Source organism: Hypanus sabinus, chromosome 1 (assembly GCF_030144855.1).
Source record: "Hypanus sabinus isolate sHypSab1 chromosome 1, sHypSab1.hap1, whole genome shotgun sequence".
In the NCBI taxonomy this organism is placed as follows: domain Eukaryota; kingdom Metazoa; phylum Chordata; class Chondrichthyes; order Myliobatiformes; family Dasyatidae; genus Hypanus; species Hypanus sabinus.
Window position 1 is genome coordinate 663,887 of NC_082706.1, and position 18,622 is coordinate 682,508.

Below are 18,622 nucleotides of genomic sequence, written 5' to 3' on the forward strand. Positions count from 1 at the left end.
CCGGGAAATGGGGTTGAAGAGGAAATAGGAAAAAGGGATCAGCCATTATTGAATGACAGTCAGAGTCGATGGGCCAGATGGTCTAATTCTGCTCCTATGTCTTATGGTCACCACGTTCTATGCAGGCAGATTTAAACCCTCATTTTGGCTTTGTCATAAGATGTGGCTTCGGTAGAGATTTACCAGTCCTAGTAGGTTTATTGGGTAATGTTGACTCCACTGTAATCTTTCCTGCCCAGTTTTGACACGGTCCCAAATCAAAGCTGGGGTGGAGCCATTGCTGGCACTGGCTGATAGCCTATTTGAAGGGGTTAAGAAATGGCCATGTAAATCATGTCAGAAATGTCGCCTGGAGAAGGCATTAGGTACATCTGACCACCCACCTAACACCATAAATCTCACCACAGATCAATGGCAGGTCCACATAAACATAGCCGCCCTATAGTGAGCAGATCCATCTCTGTCTCTTCTGTATACCCAGGTGAAGGGGAGGATGACAAGAGGTTGCTGATGCTTTTTTTGCTGGTGGGGGAGGTGGGATCTTTGCTTTGCTGTTGCTTACGCGTGGGAGGGGGCTTTGGATTTCTAACATTTAACTATCATTCACTCTTTGGGGCACTCCTTTGTTTTCTTAGATGTTTGTGAAGAAAAAGAATGCATATTGTATACATTTCTTAGACATTAAATGTACCTATTGAAACCATTCACCATCCAAGTCAACACCTCAGCAATGGGGATTGGAGCAGTCCTGGCCCAGGGTAAAGAGGGAGAACAACACCTGGTATTGTACCTTGTTGGAAGCTGCTACCACAGAAGACAAGGAAGCTGTTGAGAAGGAAGCTCTTGTAGGCCTTGGAGAGTCCCTGGTAATACCTGCTAGGCAGAGAATTCATTCTGGAGATCAACCACAAAGCACTCATCTGGATCCACTCCATAAAAGACCACAATACACTTATCATGATATGGTACCTGGCTCTAGAACTGTTCCATTTCAGCATCCGTCATAAGGCAAGATAGCATAATGTCATGGCAGACTATCTCTCCCAATTGGCCATCTTGTGCAATCCAGAAGAAGTGGGGGGTGGGGGGGGGGGTGATGTGACAGAACAGGTTAGCATTACTAATTCTCCCACTAATCTTGTCCCTTTGCCTGATTAGTCATTCCTCCTCATTCTCTCCCTGGTCTAGTTTCCCCAGAAATTCGTGCACTTTTCCCTCCTATTCTGCAGTTTGAAGATTACCATTTACACAGCCCAACAGTAAAACAATCCCTTCAGTTAATGTACTCTACTGGTTTATAACTCATAAAAAAAATAAGGATTCGAGAGACAGGAATTCCAAACAGTTTCATTTATTTTCACTCACACTGTTACATCGGTTTGTAGACAGCAGAAGAGCCCCAAAAGACCCAAAGGATAGTTTGGGGCATCCTAAAATAATGCCTGGTTTAGTGGGAGCAGGCACACTACACCCTACACAGGCAGATTTAAACCCTCAGTTTGGCTTTGCTGAGAGGTGTGGAGGTTAGAATTTGACAGTTGTGAATAGTTATATTGGAAAGTTAATGACAAAGTGTGTCATGGAGAAAGCCTCTGTATATTTGTAAATTTTTGTGCATATTTGTTTTCTTTTGTTCATTTGTAAATACTTCTTACCTTCACAACTTTTAGGCAGTTTTTGCTCTTTTTTTCAGCAGGCACTAAATAAAACCCCTTGCACTAATGTGCTATTGTGGCTTACCATCTGTTTTTTATTCAACTGGTGATCTTCGTGGAGCATGCTTACCCACAGCTGATAACGAGGTGTGACAATAACCACTGTGCAATGGTAATATCTGTTCTTCATAAGAGTTCCAACAACAGTATTACAATTGCATTTCGGAATTAGTATCAGGCTTGATTCCCACCGAGTGGTTCTTGTTCTAGTTAGTGATTGTTTAACAGACCATCTGTTCTCTATAGCTGTTTACACTGAGTGCCATTGATTAGAATACCCAGCCCAAAGGAACACCTGGCCCGTATTTATTAAATGGCCCTGCAGGATGCAGAAATGTGCCTTTTTAGTGGCCAAATATCAGGTCGATCTTTGTTAGATGTCTGACATCACTGATTTATATAATATCCTGCAGACAGATGTGGGAGCATATTGTGATGCTGCTTCTCAGATCCTGATCCTAAGATGTTGTTTCCTAAATGGCCAGTTTGAAGTTCTTAGAAATGTGAATTGCTTCAAGCTGATAACCAATGCTCTATTCAGCCAAGCTGCTTCAATTTCCACTTATGTGGAATTAGCAGTGTTTGAGACACTTAAAACTACTCTGGGGTGAAGTGTTTCTGCTGTGTGAACTATGCACTAAATAGTAAACCCATTATGAGGTGAGGTTAATTGTCAAGCTACGTGTACAGATCAGACCTCCTCTTGTTTCGTCAGGATAAAGTAGAATTTTTGTGAAACCCTCTCACAAAACCCTGTAGTAATTTTATGAATTACACTGTACTGCTGCAAAAACAGCAAATTTCATGACATGTGAGAGATGATAAACCTTATCCTGATATAGGCCTCTATTGTGGACTGAGAGTGGGAAAGAAGCACGGAGAAGGAAATCATGGTTGGGAAAAGAGGAAGGGAGAGGGACATTGAGTGGGAAGCACCAGAAAGACAATCTGTAATGGTCAATAAACTAATTGTCTGGAATCAAATGACCTTGCCTGGTGTCTCAGGGTTGGATGTGTCTGCATCAAGCTACCTCCCACCATGGCACTCCTTCTCTGCCACCCATGCTGCTCCACCCTCACCATCCCCAACATCCTTTGCTCTTGTCAGATTCACAAACTCATTCTCCACTCCACATTGAAAAATAAAGTACTGTGCAAAACTCTTAAGCACGCTAGCTATATACAAGACCTTAAGACATAGGAGCAGAATTAGGCTATTTATCCATCGAGTCTGCTCTGCCATTCAATCATGGCTGATCCTTCTTTGCCCCTCCTAACCATAACCCTAACCTTAATGCTCCTCTCCCCATAACCCTTGATGCTATGTCCAATCAAGAACTTATCAAGCTCTGCTTTAAGCACATCCAATGACCTAGCTTCCAAAGCTGCCTGTGGTAACAAATTCACCACACTCTGACTAAAGAAATTTTTCTACATCTTTGTTTCAAATGGACGCTCCTCTATCAAGAGGTGGTGCCCGCCTGTCCTAGACTACCCCAACATGGGAAACATCCTTTCCACATCTACTCAGTCCGGGCCTTTCAACATTTGAAAAATTTCAATGAAATCTTCCCCCATTCTTCGAAATTCCAGTGAGTGCAGACCCAGAGCCATCAAATGTCCCTTGTACTCAGGAAAGCATCCTTGTGAACCTCCTCTGAAACCTCTCCAATGCCTGCACATCTTTTCTTAGATGAGTAGCCTAGGACTGTTCACAATACTTAAGGTGAGGCCTCACCAATGCCTAATAAAGCTTCAGCATTACATCCCTGCTCTTGTATTCTAGACCTCTTGAAATGAATGTTAACATTGTATTTGCCTTCCTCACCATCGACTCAACCTGCAAGTTAACCATTAGGGTGTTCTGCACAAAGACTCCGAATCCCTTTGCATCTCAGAGTTTTGGATTTTCTCCCCATTTAGAATATAGTCTGCACAATTATTTCTACTACCAAAGTGCATGACCATGCATTTCCCAACATTGTATTTCATTTACCACTTTCTTGCCTATTCTCCTAATCTATTTAAATCTTTCTGCAGCCTACCTGTTTCCTCAACACTACCTGCCCCCTCCTCCAATCTTCAGATCATCTCCAATCTTGGCAACATCTAAATCATTGATATACAGCATAAAAAGAAGCAGTCCCAATACTGACCCCCGCGGAACACCACTAGTCACTGACTCCAACCAGAAAGGATCCTTTTATTCCCACTCACTGTCTCCTACCAATCAGCCAATGCTCTAACCATGCCATTAACTTTCCTGTAATACTATGGGCTTTTAACTTGGTAAGCACCTTGTCAAAGGCCTTCTGAATGTCCAAATATACAACATTCACTGCATCCCCTTTCTCTACCCTACTTATTATCTCCTCAAAGAATTCCAACAGCTTCATCAGGCAAGATATAGTGTTGACTTTGTCCTATCTTATTCTGTCTCACCAAGTACTCCATAGCCTTATCCTTAACAATTGACTCCCAACATTTTCTGAACCACTGAGGTCAAGCTAGCAGGTCTAAAACTTCCTTTCTGCTGCATTCCTCTTTTTTTCAAGAGTGAAGTAACTTTTTCAATTTTTCAGTTCTCTGGCACCAGCGTCCAATGACTTTTGAAAGCTCACTACTAATGCCTCCACAACCTCTACTGTACTTTCAGAACCCTAGGGTTCTATCCACCTTGATATTGTTTGCTTGCATGCTTTCATATTTCATCTTTTCCCTCATAATGATACTTTTAGTTGCTTTCTGTAGGTTTTTAAAAGCTTCCCAATCCTCTATCTTCCTGCTAACTTTTGTTTTGTTGTATGCCCTTTCTTTTGCTTTTACATTAGTCTTGACTTCCCTTTACAGCCATGGTTGTACTATTTTGCCATTTGAGTATTTCCTTGTTTTTAGACGACATCTATCTTGCACTTTCCTCATTTCTGCCAGAAATTCTCACCATTGCTGTTCTGCTACCATCCCTGCCAGGAACTCTTTCCAATTTATTTTGGCCAACTCCTCTTTCATACCACTGTAATTTCCTTTACTCCACTGAAATACAGCTAAGTCAGACTTTACTTTCACCCTATCAAATTTCAAGTTGAACAAATCATATTGTGATCACTAACTCCTAAGGATTCTTTTACCTTAAGCTCCCTGATCACCTCCAGTCCATTACATGACACCCAATACAGTATAGCTGATCCCCTAGTAGACTCAATAGCAAATTGCTCTAAAAAGTCTTCAAGGCATTCAACAAACTAACACTCTTGAGATCCATTATCAACCTGATTTTTCCAATTGACCTGTATGTTACAATTTTCAATGACTATCATAACATTGACCTTTTGATACACCCTTTTTATGTCCCTTTGTAATTTGTGGTCCACATCTCGTCAACTGTTGGGAGGCCTATGTATAACTGCATCAGTGTCCTTTTACCCTTATTGTTTCTTAACTTAACACACAAGGATTCAACATGTTCCGCTCCTATATCTCATCTTTCTACTAATTTTGATGCCATACTTTACCAGCAGACCCATGCAACCTTCTTTGCCTACCTTCCTATCTCTCCAATACAACATGTCACCTTGGACATTTATCTCCCAACTACAACCAGCCTTCAGACTTAATTCAATGATTGCCACAATATTATACCTGACAATCTGTAATATTGCAACGAGATCACCCACCTTATTTCTGATACTCCATGCATTGTATAACACCTTGAGTACTGTATTTACTACTCTTTTTGTCTCTGCATCCCAAATGCACTGATACCCACCCTGCTGGCTGCATTTTGTCCTATTTTCTGCCTGCCCTTCCTGACAGTCTGACTACACGCTAACTTTGCTTTCTTACCATTTGTCCTATTCTGAGTCCTGTCACTCTGGTTCCCACCCCAATACATAAGTGCATAAGACTTTTGCACAGTATTGTGTATGAGAGAATCAAGGAATTAAGAGGTTTAGCCAAGTGGTGAAGATGTGAAAATTGCTTCATGTGAATAATAATAGACATGTGTTCTAAATCACATGGAAGAAAGAGTCAGATTAAGTTAGCAGGCCCTTCATTTAGAATATGCTAGTCTTATTTCTTTGCTGCATGTTCTCCATAACTCCCAATACCTTGACATTTCAAATATTTATCAATTTTCACCTATTTCTGAGAAACTAGGCTAATTACAAAAAAAGCTCTAATGTATAAATGAAAGTATAATGAATGAAGGTGGTGCCTCAGAGCACAATCTTCTACACAATCATGGAAGTGGGAAGTGGAGGCGATGTCACTAGCACTCATTAAATGAGTCTTCTGTTTGGCAGTTCCTGGGAACAGACATCACTGTAGGCAGGAGCCATGAAGGTTGGTGAAAGACCCAGGTAGGTGAGGCCTCTGGTCAATACCAAAAATTGGTTGAAGACTGAAGTTGACAAGCCCAGAAGTAGAGGCTCAATGGTCAAAGTCTTGGGTTGGTGTTCCCAGAAGTTGGGGCCCACTGGTTGAAACCCTGCATTACCATATCCGGAGGTTGAGACCCAATAGTCAAAAGCTTGGGTGAGCATAAGACCACAAGACATAGGAGCAGAATTAGGCCATCTGGCCATTCGAGTCTGCTCTGCCATTCAGTCTTGGCTGATCCTTTTTTTTCTATCTCTTCCTCAACCCCAGTTCCCAGCCTTCTCCCCATAATCCTTGGTGCCCTGACCAATCAAGAACCTATCAAACTCTGCCTTAAATACACCCAATAACCTGGCCTCCACAGCTGCATGTGGCCACAAATTCAACATCCTTTGGCTAAAGAAATTTCTCTGCATCTCTGTTATGAAAGTGTGCCCCTCTATCCTGAGTATGCCTGGAACTTCACTGGTGAAGTCCAAGGCCTGGAGGTGGCCTGTCCTTGAGGCCTGTGTATGAGTTGGTGAGTGGATGGGAGGGAGGGAGGAAAGGAGTTTATTTTGCTGTTGTTGTTTGTGTTGTTCTGCTGAACATTGTGGGCATACTGCGTTGGCACCAGAATATGGGCAACGCTTGCTGGCTGCTCCCAGCACATCCATAGGTCGTGTTAGTGTTACCACAAACAAAGCATTCCACTGATGTTTCAATATACTTGTGATAAATAAATCTGTATTTAAAAAAAAGATCTAATAATTTATATCAGATATATAAATTCCTCTTTGGATTCCTGCCGGGTACAGATATTGATTATAATTGACTATTGATGACAAACTGCCATCTCCTTTTGGGGTGATGCCTGTGTATGTCTAGTCCAGTGGTATTTATACCCCCACCATGGCCATAGGATTGACTTCAATGGCACAAAATATTCTGCCATGCCAATGGTAAAGGAAGCTATTGAAATAAAATGAGAGGAAAAGAATTTTAATAAAGACAAAGGTCTCGTACTAAGTAAGAATTGGAATTCAATTGTAAACAAGGTGAGACAGCGGAAACTGATTGAATGAGTTCTAACCAATCATCAGGGACAGACTGCAGGGGTATAAATACCACTGGCCTAGACTCAGGCATCCTCCTTGAAGAAGGCGGCAGAGCTTGTCATTGCAACATTGATTTTAATCGATACCTGTACCCAGCTGGAAGCCCAAGAAGATAAATCTGCTTTAGTCTGCATACAAACCAAGTAAACTGCACAGCAGCTACCATCCACACTCCCCTAAGGAAATTAGCAGCTGTTGTGCCTTGTAGCATCAGAACTGGATACTCAGGCTGGCATAAGAATTTTATTCAGGTGTTCATATTGGAACAGGAATGTAATAGGTCACCATATCAGTGCAACTAAAATGGAATATACTATTTAAACAGAACAGCCTTGAATTACAATAAGTACTTTAATGCAATGGCTCTCTGCTTCCAGTTTTAAAGTGGTACCCAAGCAAAATTTAGATATTTACAAGTGACACCTGACAAATTATTCAGTGAGAGACACTCATCCACCACAGTACAATAGATTTGTATTCAAATAATCTATTTGAATTTGACAAATAGTGTTACATGCATCTTGTACACTATCATTACTCAATTGTACATTGTCAGTAATTTCCCACACCCTGCTCCCAATTAAGCGCTCCAGAGCTAAGACGATTCCAGATTCCACCATGGAGCTTAGAAAAAATAGAGGGCTATGGGTAACCCTGGTAATTTCTAAGGTAGGGACATGTTTGGCACAACTTTATGGACCGAAGCGCCTGTATTGTGTTGTAAATTTTCTATGTTTCTATGAAAACATAACAAAACCAAGCCTCCTAAAACATGGCAGCACTGTCTTGATGCCCCTTCAGTATTTTCTAACATTAATTTGAAGATGCAAGTGTTATTTCCTTGGACTAGGAACCAGAATTCAACCTCGTTGAATTTTAACTTTAAAATTTATTGTTTCAAATTATATTCTCTTCAAGCTATTGCTTTTCATTCCACACTGTAGTAGAATGCATATATTGTTTGATCTATACGTTCCTGGGTTAAGTCCCACAGTGGAAGGCCATTAAAAACTACAAAATGCATGCCCCAGCTTCCAATGTTCGGATCAGCACAGGGGCTTTGAAGAATAGCAACTTACAAACAATTTTCAAGTGCATGTCCAGTTTTGCAATAAGATCTTGGAGTTGATTAGTGCATTGTGCATCTGCTTAGGATCTCATGAAAGCTTTCCATATTTAAATTCATTGATTAGAAAAGCATATTTGAAGATCATAATTAAGGCAAAAAAGAGTTAAAGCCCAATAAGCATATTAAAACAAGTCATTCAATGAAGGGTGAGGCCACTACAGTTTGCAAGGTCTTCATTCCATTGACACAAGGTGTTGCTCAAACTATTCTCCACCACACAATTGAAGGAGGATCTTCTTGTAATCTCCAGAACAATCACCCTTAAAAGTAAAAAAAAGTATAATTCAAGATGTAATGAAACAAGGTTAAAAAGAGAATCCCACACCATGTCTATCGACACTGAAAGCATTTATGACCCCATTGCTACAATTACTTTTGAATCCCAACTTGTCTACTCATTAGCAGATAACAAAGCATTAAAAAACACAAAATGCATGCAGAACTCAGCAGGCCAGACAGCAACTATGGGAGGAGGTAGTGACGACGTTTTGGGCCGAAACCCTTCATCAGGAGTGAAGTAACATGGGATGGTCGAGGGGGGATAAGAAGTGGGGGGAGGGATGAAGTAGAGAGCTGGGAAGTGATGGAGGGAAATGGGCTAGGGCGGGGGTCGGCAACCCGCGGCTCCGGAGCCACATGTGGCTCTTTTACGTCTGTGCTGCGGCTCCCTGTTGCTTTGGGAAATAATTGGTTGTGGCGACCCTTTTCCTGGCACATCCGAACCGACTCACAATTAGATAGCCTACGGTGGTTTGCGAGCACAGCTTTGGAGCCTCTGCGCCACGGGGGGCCGGTTGAGGGAGGATTAAAAGTGAGGCTGAAGATTTCTAATGAAGTTTTTTCCTTCGACTGCAGTTACCGACTCCGTGTCGTAATTTTAGCGCTGCGTGTAGTACACCGCTACATAGTCAGTATTTAATTAAAATGTATTTTATGTTGGATTGTTAGTTTTTGAAATGTAAATCTAAATTTGGTGATCTTGTACAATCTAAATAAGAGGTTGTGGCGACCCATTTCCTGACACATCCGAACCGGCTCACAATTAGCCAGCGTTCAGGCTAAGGGAGAGAGCCTACGGGGGTTTGTGAGTACGTGTCTTTTGCAGCATCTGCGCCCATGGGGGACGGGTTGAGGGAGGCTTAAAAGCAAGGCTGTTTAGTTCGAATAAAGCTATCTTTGACTGCAGTTTACTGACTGCCTGTAGCACACCGCTACAACGTGTTTTTATCGCTGGCTGTCCAGAGGGGAGGTGCTGAAACGCTTTGTCGCGTGTCTGGAAGAAGTGAAAACTTTCCTGGGCAGCAAAGGGCTCACCTTTCCTGAGCTGGAACAGCCAGAGTGGCTGGAAAAGCTACACTTCATGGTAGACATGACAGCGCACCTGAACACGCTGAACACAGCTCTTCAGGGGTAAGGACGTACAGCCCTGCACATGTTGGAGGATGTTTTGGCATTCGAGCGCAAGTTGACGTTGCTTGCCAGAGATTTACAGAAAGGCACATTGTCTCACTTCCCCAATTTGAGAGAGTTCAAACAAGGTCACGACATGATAAATTCGGAGTATTTACATTCTGCAATCATCGCAATGCAAACATCGTTTGGGAAACGCTTCTGTGAGTTCAGAGAGGAAAAAAACACATTATCCTTCCCGGTCACTCCCCTAAGCATCGATCCATCCCTACTGAATACGACTGCATTGTCAGGTGAGAGTCAACCTGACCAAGTATGATAAATATTTTAATTGCCTATTATTTTACGTTTTCATTGTTCAGTGAAATAGTCCTTTTATTTTTCAGGTTGACAGCTGGCTGACGTTATTTTTGGTTTGCTGCTGGCGGCAAATTTAAGTTTGGCGTTTTTCATAAATACAAGAAGGACTCAAATAGACGTTGAGTATTTTACTTAAAAGTAACCTTCAACCCAACGTCTTTTTTTCGGAGTTCAAAATGTTTTTGTTGCATGCAGAAATGTAATTTCGTTTTCTCTGCAGGAGTTCATCAATTTCATAAATGCAACACATTATAGTTTGTTTATACATAGCATAAAGGCAAAACAAAACGTTGTATGCAGTGTTATTTCATTTTAAATGTCAAACGGGTTTTGCGGCTCCCAGTGTTTTCTTTTCTGTGGGAAACTGGTCCAAGTGGCTCTTTCAGTGGTAAACGTTGCTGACCCCTGGGCTAGGGGAAAGGTGGAGAATTATGGGAAATAAAAGAGAAAGAAAGGTAGGGCTGGGGGGAGATTGTAGTGAGGGGGGGGGGGGAGAGAGAGAAAGAGAACCAGACTAAAATTATAGATAGGGATGGGGTGGGGGGTGGGGGCAGGGGTATCAACGGAGGTCTGTGAGTTGAATGTTCATGCCGGCAGGTAGGAGGCTACCTAGGCAGGAGATAAGGTATTGTTCCATCAACCTGCATGTGGCCCCATCTTGACGGTAGAGGAGGCCATGGACAGACATATCGGAGTGGGAGTGGTCTGTGGAATTGAAGTGTGTGGCCACAGGGAGATCCCACCACTGCTGGAGGACTGAGCGCCAGTGTTCGGTGAAACGGTCTCCCAGTCTGCGGCGTGTCTCCCCAATGTATAAATGGCCACATCGGGAGCACCGGATACAGTATCCCCCCACCAGCCCACCAGGGATAGAGTCCCCCTGGTCCTCACCTATCACCCTACCAGCCTACAGTTCCAACGTATAATCCTCTGCAACTTCCACCACCTCCTACGGGATCCCAACACCAGCCACATCTTCCCCTCTCCCCACTCTCCGCTTTCCGCAGGGATCGCTCCCTACGCGACTCCATTGTCCATTCATCCCCCCCATCCCTCCCCACCAACCTCCCTCCAGGCACTAATCCCTGCAAACGGAAGAAGTGTTGCCCCCACCTGCCCCCACACTTCTTCCCTCATCACTATCCTAGGCCCCAGACAGTCCTTTCAGGTGAGGCACCACTTCACCTGTGAGTCAACTGAGGTGATATACTGTATCCGGTGCCTCCGATGTGGCCATTTATACATTGGGGAGACCCGCCACAGACTGGGAGACCGTTTCGCTGAACGTCAGCGCTCAGTCCTCCAGCAGTGGCGGGATCTCCCTGTGGCCACACTTCAATTCCACAGACCACTCCCACTCCGATATGCCTGTCCATGGCCTCCCTACCGTCAAGATGAGGCCACATGTAGGTCGATGGAGTAATACCTTATCTCCTGCCTAGGTAGCCTCCTACCTGCTGGCACGAACATTCAACTCACAGACCTCCGTTGATACCGCAGCCCACCCCCCTACCCCATCCCTATCCATAATTTTAGTCTGGTTCTCTTTCTCTCTCTTTTTCCCCCCTCATTAAAATCTCCCCCCAGCCCTACCTTTCTTTCTATTTCCCATAATTCTCCATTTTCCCCCAGCCCATTTCCCTCCAGCCTATCACTTCCCACATCCCTCCCCCCACTTCTTATCCCCCCTTGACCATCCCATGTTACTTCACTCCTGATGAAGGGTTTTGGTCCGAAACGTCGAAACTACCTCCTCCCATAGATGCTGTCTGGCCTACTGAGTTCTGCCAGCATTTTGTGTTTTTTATTTATTTCCAGCATCTGCAGAGTCACTCGTGTTGCCTTTGAATTCGCTACAACAAAACATTAACTTTCTTTGTAGTACTTTTACCATAACCAGAGGTTTCAATGTACTTAAAGCACAGCCATTGCTGTAAAGAAACTGTAGTTGCTGTAAACAGATACAAGATTATCAACACCTGCTTGAGTGATGTTGAATTTAGGTTTAAATATTACCTAGAAAACTGCAATAGTGTCCAAGGTAGACAGGAAAACGGAATCAAACCTGCTCTTTAATAATAACAATTTGCACATATCATGTGAAATAAAGGTCTTAAAGGCATTGAGAATACTTAATATCACCAGCTTCAGGGCCAAAGCTATGGGAAAATTCAGCAATAACTTGCTGAAAAATATCATCTTGAACTCGGCCCTGGACTGTGCAGTCCAGTTTCTTTCACTTGGTGGCACAAGCACACTGTAGATCAGCCACAGAGGAGCAAGCCACATTAAATTGTACTCAACAAACTGCAACAAATGTAAGGATTGTCAGGAATATAATAGTTATTTTAAATAAATCTGCTTTTTAAAACAACATAATTTTGCCATCTTCTCAAACAGGCTGGACAGACCTTTGCAAAATTACTGTTGGTCTAATTTCAACTGCGAGATTCAGTAAAAACATGGAATTACTGGTGATTAATCAGGCAAAAAAAGTAAAAGCAAATAGTTTCTCATCCCATTTTAGGCAAAACTTGCCAGAATGGATTTAATACCAGAGTTCTAATTGAAATATCCAAATTAGATTACTAGCCTGTGCTCAATTTTAATTAGAACAGAAAGGGAAAACTGGATTGGTAGAGTGCTTCCAGTCTTAATGCAGGAAACAATAATAAAGAGCAATATTAGTACTTGGGAAAAAAATAGACAGTGACCATGGAGACAACAGCATGGAACCAGATCTTTTAGCCTATTGTATCCCTATTAACCACAGGCACAGTCATCACCTTCATTGTGTGGGTTTCAAGTGCTTATGTAAAATCAATGTGAGGGAATTTAGTTCAACACTATTGGTGAAAAAAATTCTCCCAATCTCTTGTAAGTCTACTGTCCTGTATGTTTACCTTATGTCCTCTTGTTTATAGACACCTCACAGCCTTCTTAGGCAAATATAGCCCATCTAATCTCAAAAATCCTGATGAATCACCTCTTCATCCTCTCCAGTACACTAAATTGTAGCAAGCAGAGCAACAAGAAAATCTCAGCCCAGCAGTGAACCCATTGGTATTGATCTGCAATGATTATCCTCAACACTGGTGCCCCATAAGTCAACCCTCTACTTTGCTCCCTGTACACTCACATGGCCAGATTTTGTTCAAACTCTGTCTACAAGTTAGTAGATGGCGGTACTGGAGTGGTTAAATCTCAATTTCAAGGAATCAGATTACAAGGCACAGATAAGAGTGCTTAATGGCTTGTGCCATGACAATCTTTTCCTCAGTGTCAACAAAATAAAACAACAGGTTATTGACTTCGGAGGGGGAAAGGGAGGGAGGAAGGGCAGTGCACATGCTCCTGTCTCTATCAATGGCAGAGCTGATAGTTGTAAGACTTAACTCCTAGGAATGAACATTGCTAATAACCCATCTTAGTCAAATCACAAGAAAGTATACCAGTGCCCCTCTTTCTCAGGAGGCAAAGGAAATATGGCATGTCCCATTTACCATCTCCAATTTTTATATGTTCTTTGTAGAAAGCATCATATCTAGATACATCACAGCTTGCTATGGCAACTGCTTTAACTGAAATAGGAAGAAACTGCAAGGGCTGTAGACACACCTCAGTGCATTATGGAAACCAGCCTCCACCACGACTATGTCTATACTACTCACTGCTTCAGTAAAGCAGCCCCCACCCCCAAAAAAACCCTTCCCACCCTGGGCAAACTCTCTACTTTCCTCTTTCATTAAGCAGAAAAAAAAAGCCAGAAAGCACAGAAGATGGACCTCAATCTAGCTTATTATGGTCTGGCTCCTTATTTTCTACTGCACTGCACTTCCTCTGTAATTATAACGATTCATTCTGCATAATCAAGTTCAGTTGACTGTTATTCAACTGTACACAAGTATACAGCCAAACAAAAGTATTCCTCTAGTCTCTACCAAGGTGCACACAGTACATATCACTCACACATTTAACACCTAAAGTGATATTACCATTAGTACTTTAACAAATAATAGTTACGACACAAGTTTAAAAGTAAACAGTATAATACTACTGGTATTTCTTGTGTGATGAGCGATGTTCCTTCTCAGGTATGTGCGCGCACACATCTTTTGTTACTAGTGCAGAAAGGAATTTAAACTGCGCACAAAAGATTGTCACCCTCTACCTCATTGGCATATTAAGTATAATTCACAATTGTACATAGTCACGTTTCCTTTTCTGGTTTCTGATGTGGGCAATGTTGACAATGTGGAGTTTTGAGTTGATTTGTCTGCTGATTTTAGAACTGGCTTATTTATACTGATTTTACTGAAGAAATTATTGATTCACTATGTCAAATTCCGTAAAACCATAAGATATAGGAGCAGAATGAGGCCATTTACGCCGCCATTTCATTATGGCTGATCCAATTTTCCTTTCAGCCCCAATCTCCTGCCTTCTCCCCATATACCTTCATGCCCTGACCAATCAAGTATTTATCAACCTCTGCCTTAAATATACATAAAGATTGGCCTCCATAGCTGCCTGTGGCAAAGAATTCCATAGATTCACCATTTTCTGGTTAAAGAAATTCCTCCTCATCTCCTTTCTAATAAGATGCTCCTCTATTCTGAGGCTGCATCCTCTGGTCTTAGATTCTCTCACCATTGGAAAAATCTTCTCCACATCCACTCTGTCAAGGACTTTCACCACTCGATAGGTTTCAATAATGTTCTCCTCATTCTTCTCAATTCTAGTGAATAAAGACCCAAAGCCATCAAACACTCTCCATATTACAAGCCATTCAATCCGGGAATCATTTTTGTGAATCTCGTTTGAAACTTCTCCAATTTCAGCACATCCTTTCAAAGGGGCCCAAAACTGCTCAAAATACTCCATGTGAGGCCTCATTAGTGCTTTTATAAAGTCTCAGACTCTACCTGCAAATTAACCTTTAGAGAATCCTGTGCAAGGACTCCCAAGTCCCTTTGCACCTCAGGTTTTTGTGCTTTTTTTCCACTTGGAAAATATCGATGTAGTTATAAAGAAGGCAAGACAGCGGCTATATTTTATTAAGAGTTTGAATAAATTTGGCATGTCAACAAATACACTCAGAAATTTCTACAGTTGTACCATGCAGAGCATTCTGACAGGTTGCATTCTGTCTGGTATGGAGGGGCTACTGCACAGGACCGAAAGAAGGTGCAGAAGGTTGTAAATCTAGTCAGCTCCATCTTGGGCACTAGCCTACAAAGTATCCAGGACATCTTCAGGGAGCGGTGTCTCAGAAAGGCAGCGTCCATCATTAAGGACGTTCAGCACTCATGGCATGCCTTTCTCACTTTTACCATCAGGCAGGAGGTACAGAAGCCTAAAGGTACACACTCAGCAATTCAGGAACAACTTCTTCCCCTCTGCCATCTGATTCCTAAATGGACATTGAAGATTTGGACACTACCTCACTTTTTTTTTAAATAGACAGTATTTCTGTTTTTGAATGTTTTTAAAAATCTATTCAATGTACATAATTGATTTACTTGTTTATTTATTTTTTTCCCTGCTAGATTATATATTGCATTGAACTGCTACTGCTAAATTAACAAATTTTATGTCACATACCGGTGATAATAAATGTGATTCTGATTTTGATAGTCAACACTTTCATTTCTTCTACCAAAGTGCATTACCATACACTTCCTGATACTGTATTGAATCTGCCATTTCTTTGCCCATTCTCCTAATCTGTCTATGTCCTTCTGCAGCCTGCCTACTTGCTCACAACTACCGGACTCTCCATCTATCTTCATATTGTCTGCAAACTTTGTCCATCATCCAAATCATTGACATATAACAAAAATCTGTCCCAACACTGACTCCTGAGGAACACTACTAGTTACAGTGGCCAACCAGAAAAGGCTCCCATTATTCCTACTCTTTGCCTCCTGCCAATCAGCCACTGCTTTATCCATGCTAGAATTTTTCCTGTAATACCACAGACTCATAGCTCGTAAGGTAGCCTCCCGTGTGGCATCTTGTCAAAGACCTTCTGAAAATCCAAGTACGCCGTATCAACCGATTCTCCTTTGTCTATTCTGTTTGTTATCTCTTCACAGAATTCCAACAGATTTGTCAGGTGAGATCTTCCATTGAGGAAACCATGCTGACTACAGACTATTTTATCAAGTGCCTCCAAGTACCCTGAGACCTCTTCCTTAATAATTGACTCTAACATCTTCCCAACCACTGAGGTCAGACTATCTGGCCTATAGTTTCCTTTCTTCTGCCCCTCTCCCTTCTTAAGAGTGGTGTGACATTTGCAATTTCCCAGTCCTCCAGAAGCATTCCAGAACCTAGTGATTCTTGAAAGATTAATACTAAAACCTCCAATATTTTTAGTTCTCTTTGAGTGTACTTCAGACCTTTCAGTTTCTCAAGAACCATCTCTCTAGTAATGAGAACTTCACACAGTTCATGTCCCCGATACCTGGAATTCCCACCATGCTGCTAGTGTTTACCACAGTGAAGGCTGACGCAAAATATTTCAGTTCATCCACCATTTCCTTGTCCCCCATTACTATCTCTCCAGCACCGTTTTCCAGCAGCTTAAAAAACTCTCTCGCTTCTTTTACATTTCATGTATCTGAAGAAACTTTTGGTATTCTCTTTAATATTATTGGCTAGCTTACTTTTGTAATAAATCTTTACTTTCTTATTGACTTTTTAAGTTGCCTTCTGTTGGCTTTAAAACCTTCCCAATCCTCTAACTTCCCACAAATTTTTGCTCCATTGTATGCCCTCTCTTTGGCTTTTATGTTGGCTTTGACTTCTCTTGTTAGCCACTGTTGTGCCATTTCTCCTTCAGAATATTTCTTCCTCTTTTGTGATGTATATATCCTATACCTTCCAAATTGCTTCTAGAAATTCCAGCCATTACTGCTTTCCCATCAGCCCTGCCAGTGTTCTTTCCTAAATAATTCAGGCTAACTTCTCTCTCATCCCTCTGTAATACCCTTTACTCCACTGTAATTTCAAAGAAGCAAAGGGCATGAAGCACAAAAGTTGGTTCATTTAAAGTGGAATGGCTCAATGAAACAGTAGAAACTGCTATATCAAAAGCTCATGAGATCAAGAATGTGCAGCTAGGAGAAATATTTATGTGCAATACAGAAACTGGTGTGACCTGCGTGTATTGTTGCAATGCAAATGTTGTTGCAAAATTTGCAAGTGGAAAGAAGTGGTGAGATATTTGTAAACTTGACTTTGTAAAGCATAATTTAGCAAGCAAATCACATATGGACGGTGCGCAAAAACTCCGGTGAGAAAATCCTTCAATACCCGCTACAGGTCTGATACGTATGCTTTCTGAGAGTGCAGATGAACAAGAGCGAAAGCAATTAAACCCAGAGGAGATTAAAGTTCTTATTGACGGTGTTTTGCTAGTTGTTTTAATGAATACCATGATATATATAAAATTTAGTATGCACATGTTGTTGTCATTGGGCAAAAAATTGCACAGCACAAGATTTTTGCACACATTGGTCATTACAAATTAGGGGGAACATTGTTGATGAGACCAGGGTGTTGGAAGGGAATTCAGTATTCTCACAGCATGGGTGAAGTATCTGTTTCCCATCCTAACAGTTCTTGTCCTAATAATGCAGGACCCCTGCTTGATAGTAGGGGGTCAAAGAAACTGTTGAACAGATGTAATGGATCATTTAAAATGCCAAGGGCCCTAAGTGCCAGCACTCCTGACAAATATCTCCGATGGGTAGAAGAGAGACCCTGATGATCCTCTCAACAGTCCTCACAAGCCTTTGTTGGGGCTTGCAGTCAGATGCCTTGCAATTCCCATACCAAATGGTCATAGCTTTTTCTTTGTACTACCTAAATGTACTGATATGATGAAATGATCTGTATGGATGGCATGCAAAACCTAAGTGTATATTACAACAATAAACCAATCTGCACAAGAACATGGCATCTTTCTTCCTCGAGTATTAAAGTGGACAGCTGCACAAAACTTTGTTCAGGCCACATTTGGAGTATTGTGTGTAGTTCTGGCCATTGAATTACAGGAAGGATGTGGAGGCTTTGAAGAGGATATAGAAGAGGTTCATTAGAATACTGCCTGGATTGGAGAGTATCAGCTGCAAGGAGAGATTAGACAAAGTTTCACCACTGGACTCTCAGGATCAAACTGCTAGAAGTATATAAAATTAGAAGAGGCATAAATAGGGTAGGTAAGAGTCATTATTCCCAGAATGGAAGTAACAAATATGAGTGTAATACAAAACATCAAATGATCTGGCGTTGAGAGGATGAACAGCTTTAAGTTCCTCAGGATTCACATCACTGAGGACCTCACATTGTCTGTACACACCAGCTGTGTGGTGAAAAAGCCACAACAGCACCTCTTTCACCTCAGACTGTTGAGGAAGTTTGGTATAGGCCCCCAAATCCTAAGAACTTTCTACAGGGACATAATTGAGAGCATCCTGATTGGTTGCATCACTGCCTGGTATGGGAACTGCACCTCCCTTAAT

The 18,622-nt window shown here is 41.9% G+C and overlaps 1 protein-coding gene across 2 annotated transcripts in view; it reads right to left on the reverse strand.

Moving 5' to 3' along the window:
* Positions 1–7,415: 7,415 nt before the first annotated feature.
* Positions 7,416–18,622, reverse strand: part of LOC132386487 (annexin A4-like) — a 137,644-nt gene continuing 126,437 nt past the window's right edge. For both annotated transcript variants that reach the window (XM_059958856.1, XM_059958805.1), the window contains exon 13: positions 7,416–8,581. In XM_059958856.1, the coding sequence (XP_059814839.1) occupies positions 8,525–8,581 (57 nt within the window). In that variant the 3' untranslated portion in view covers positions 7,416–8,524. The remainder of the gene's footprint in view (positions 8,582–18,622) is intronic.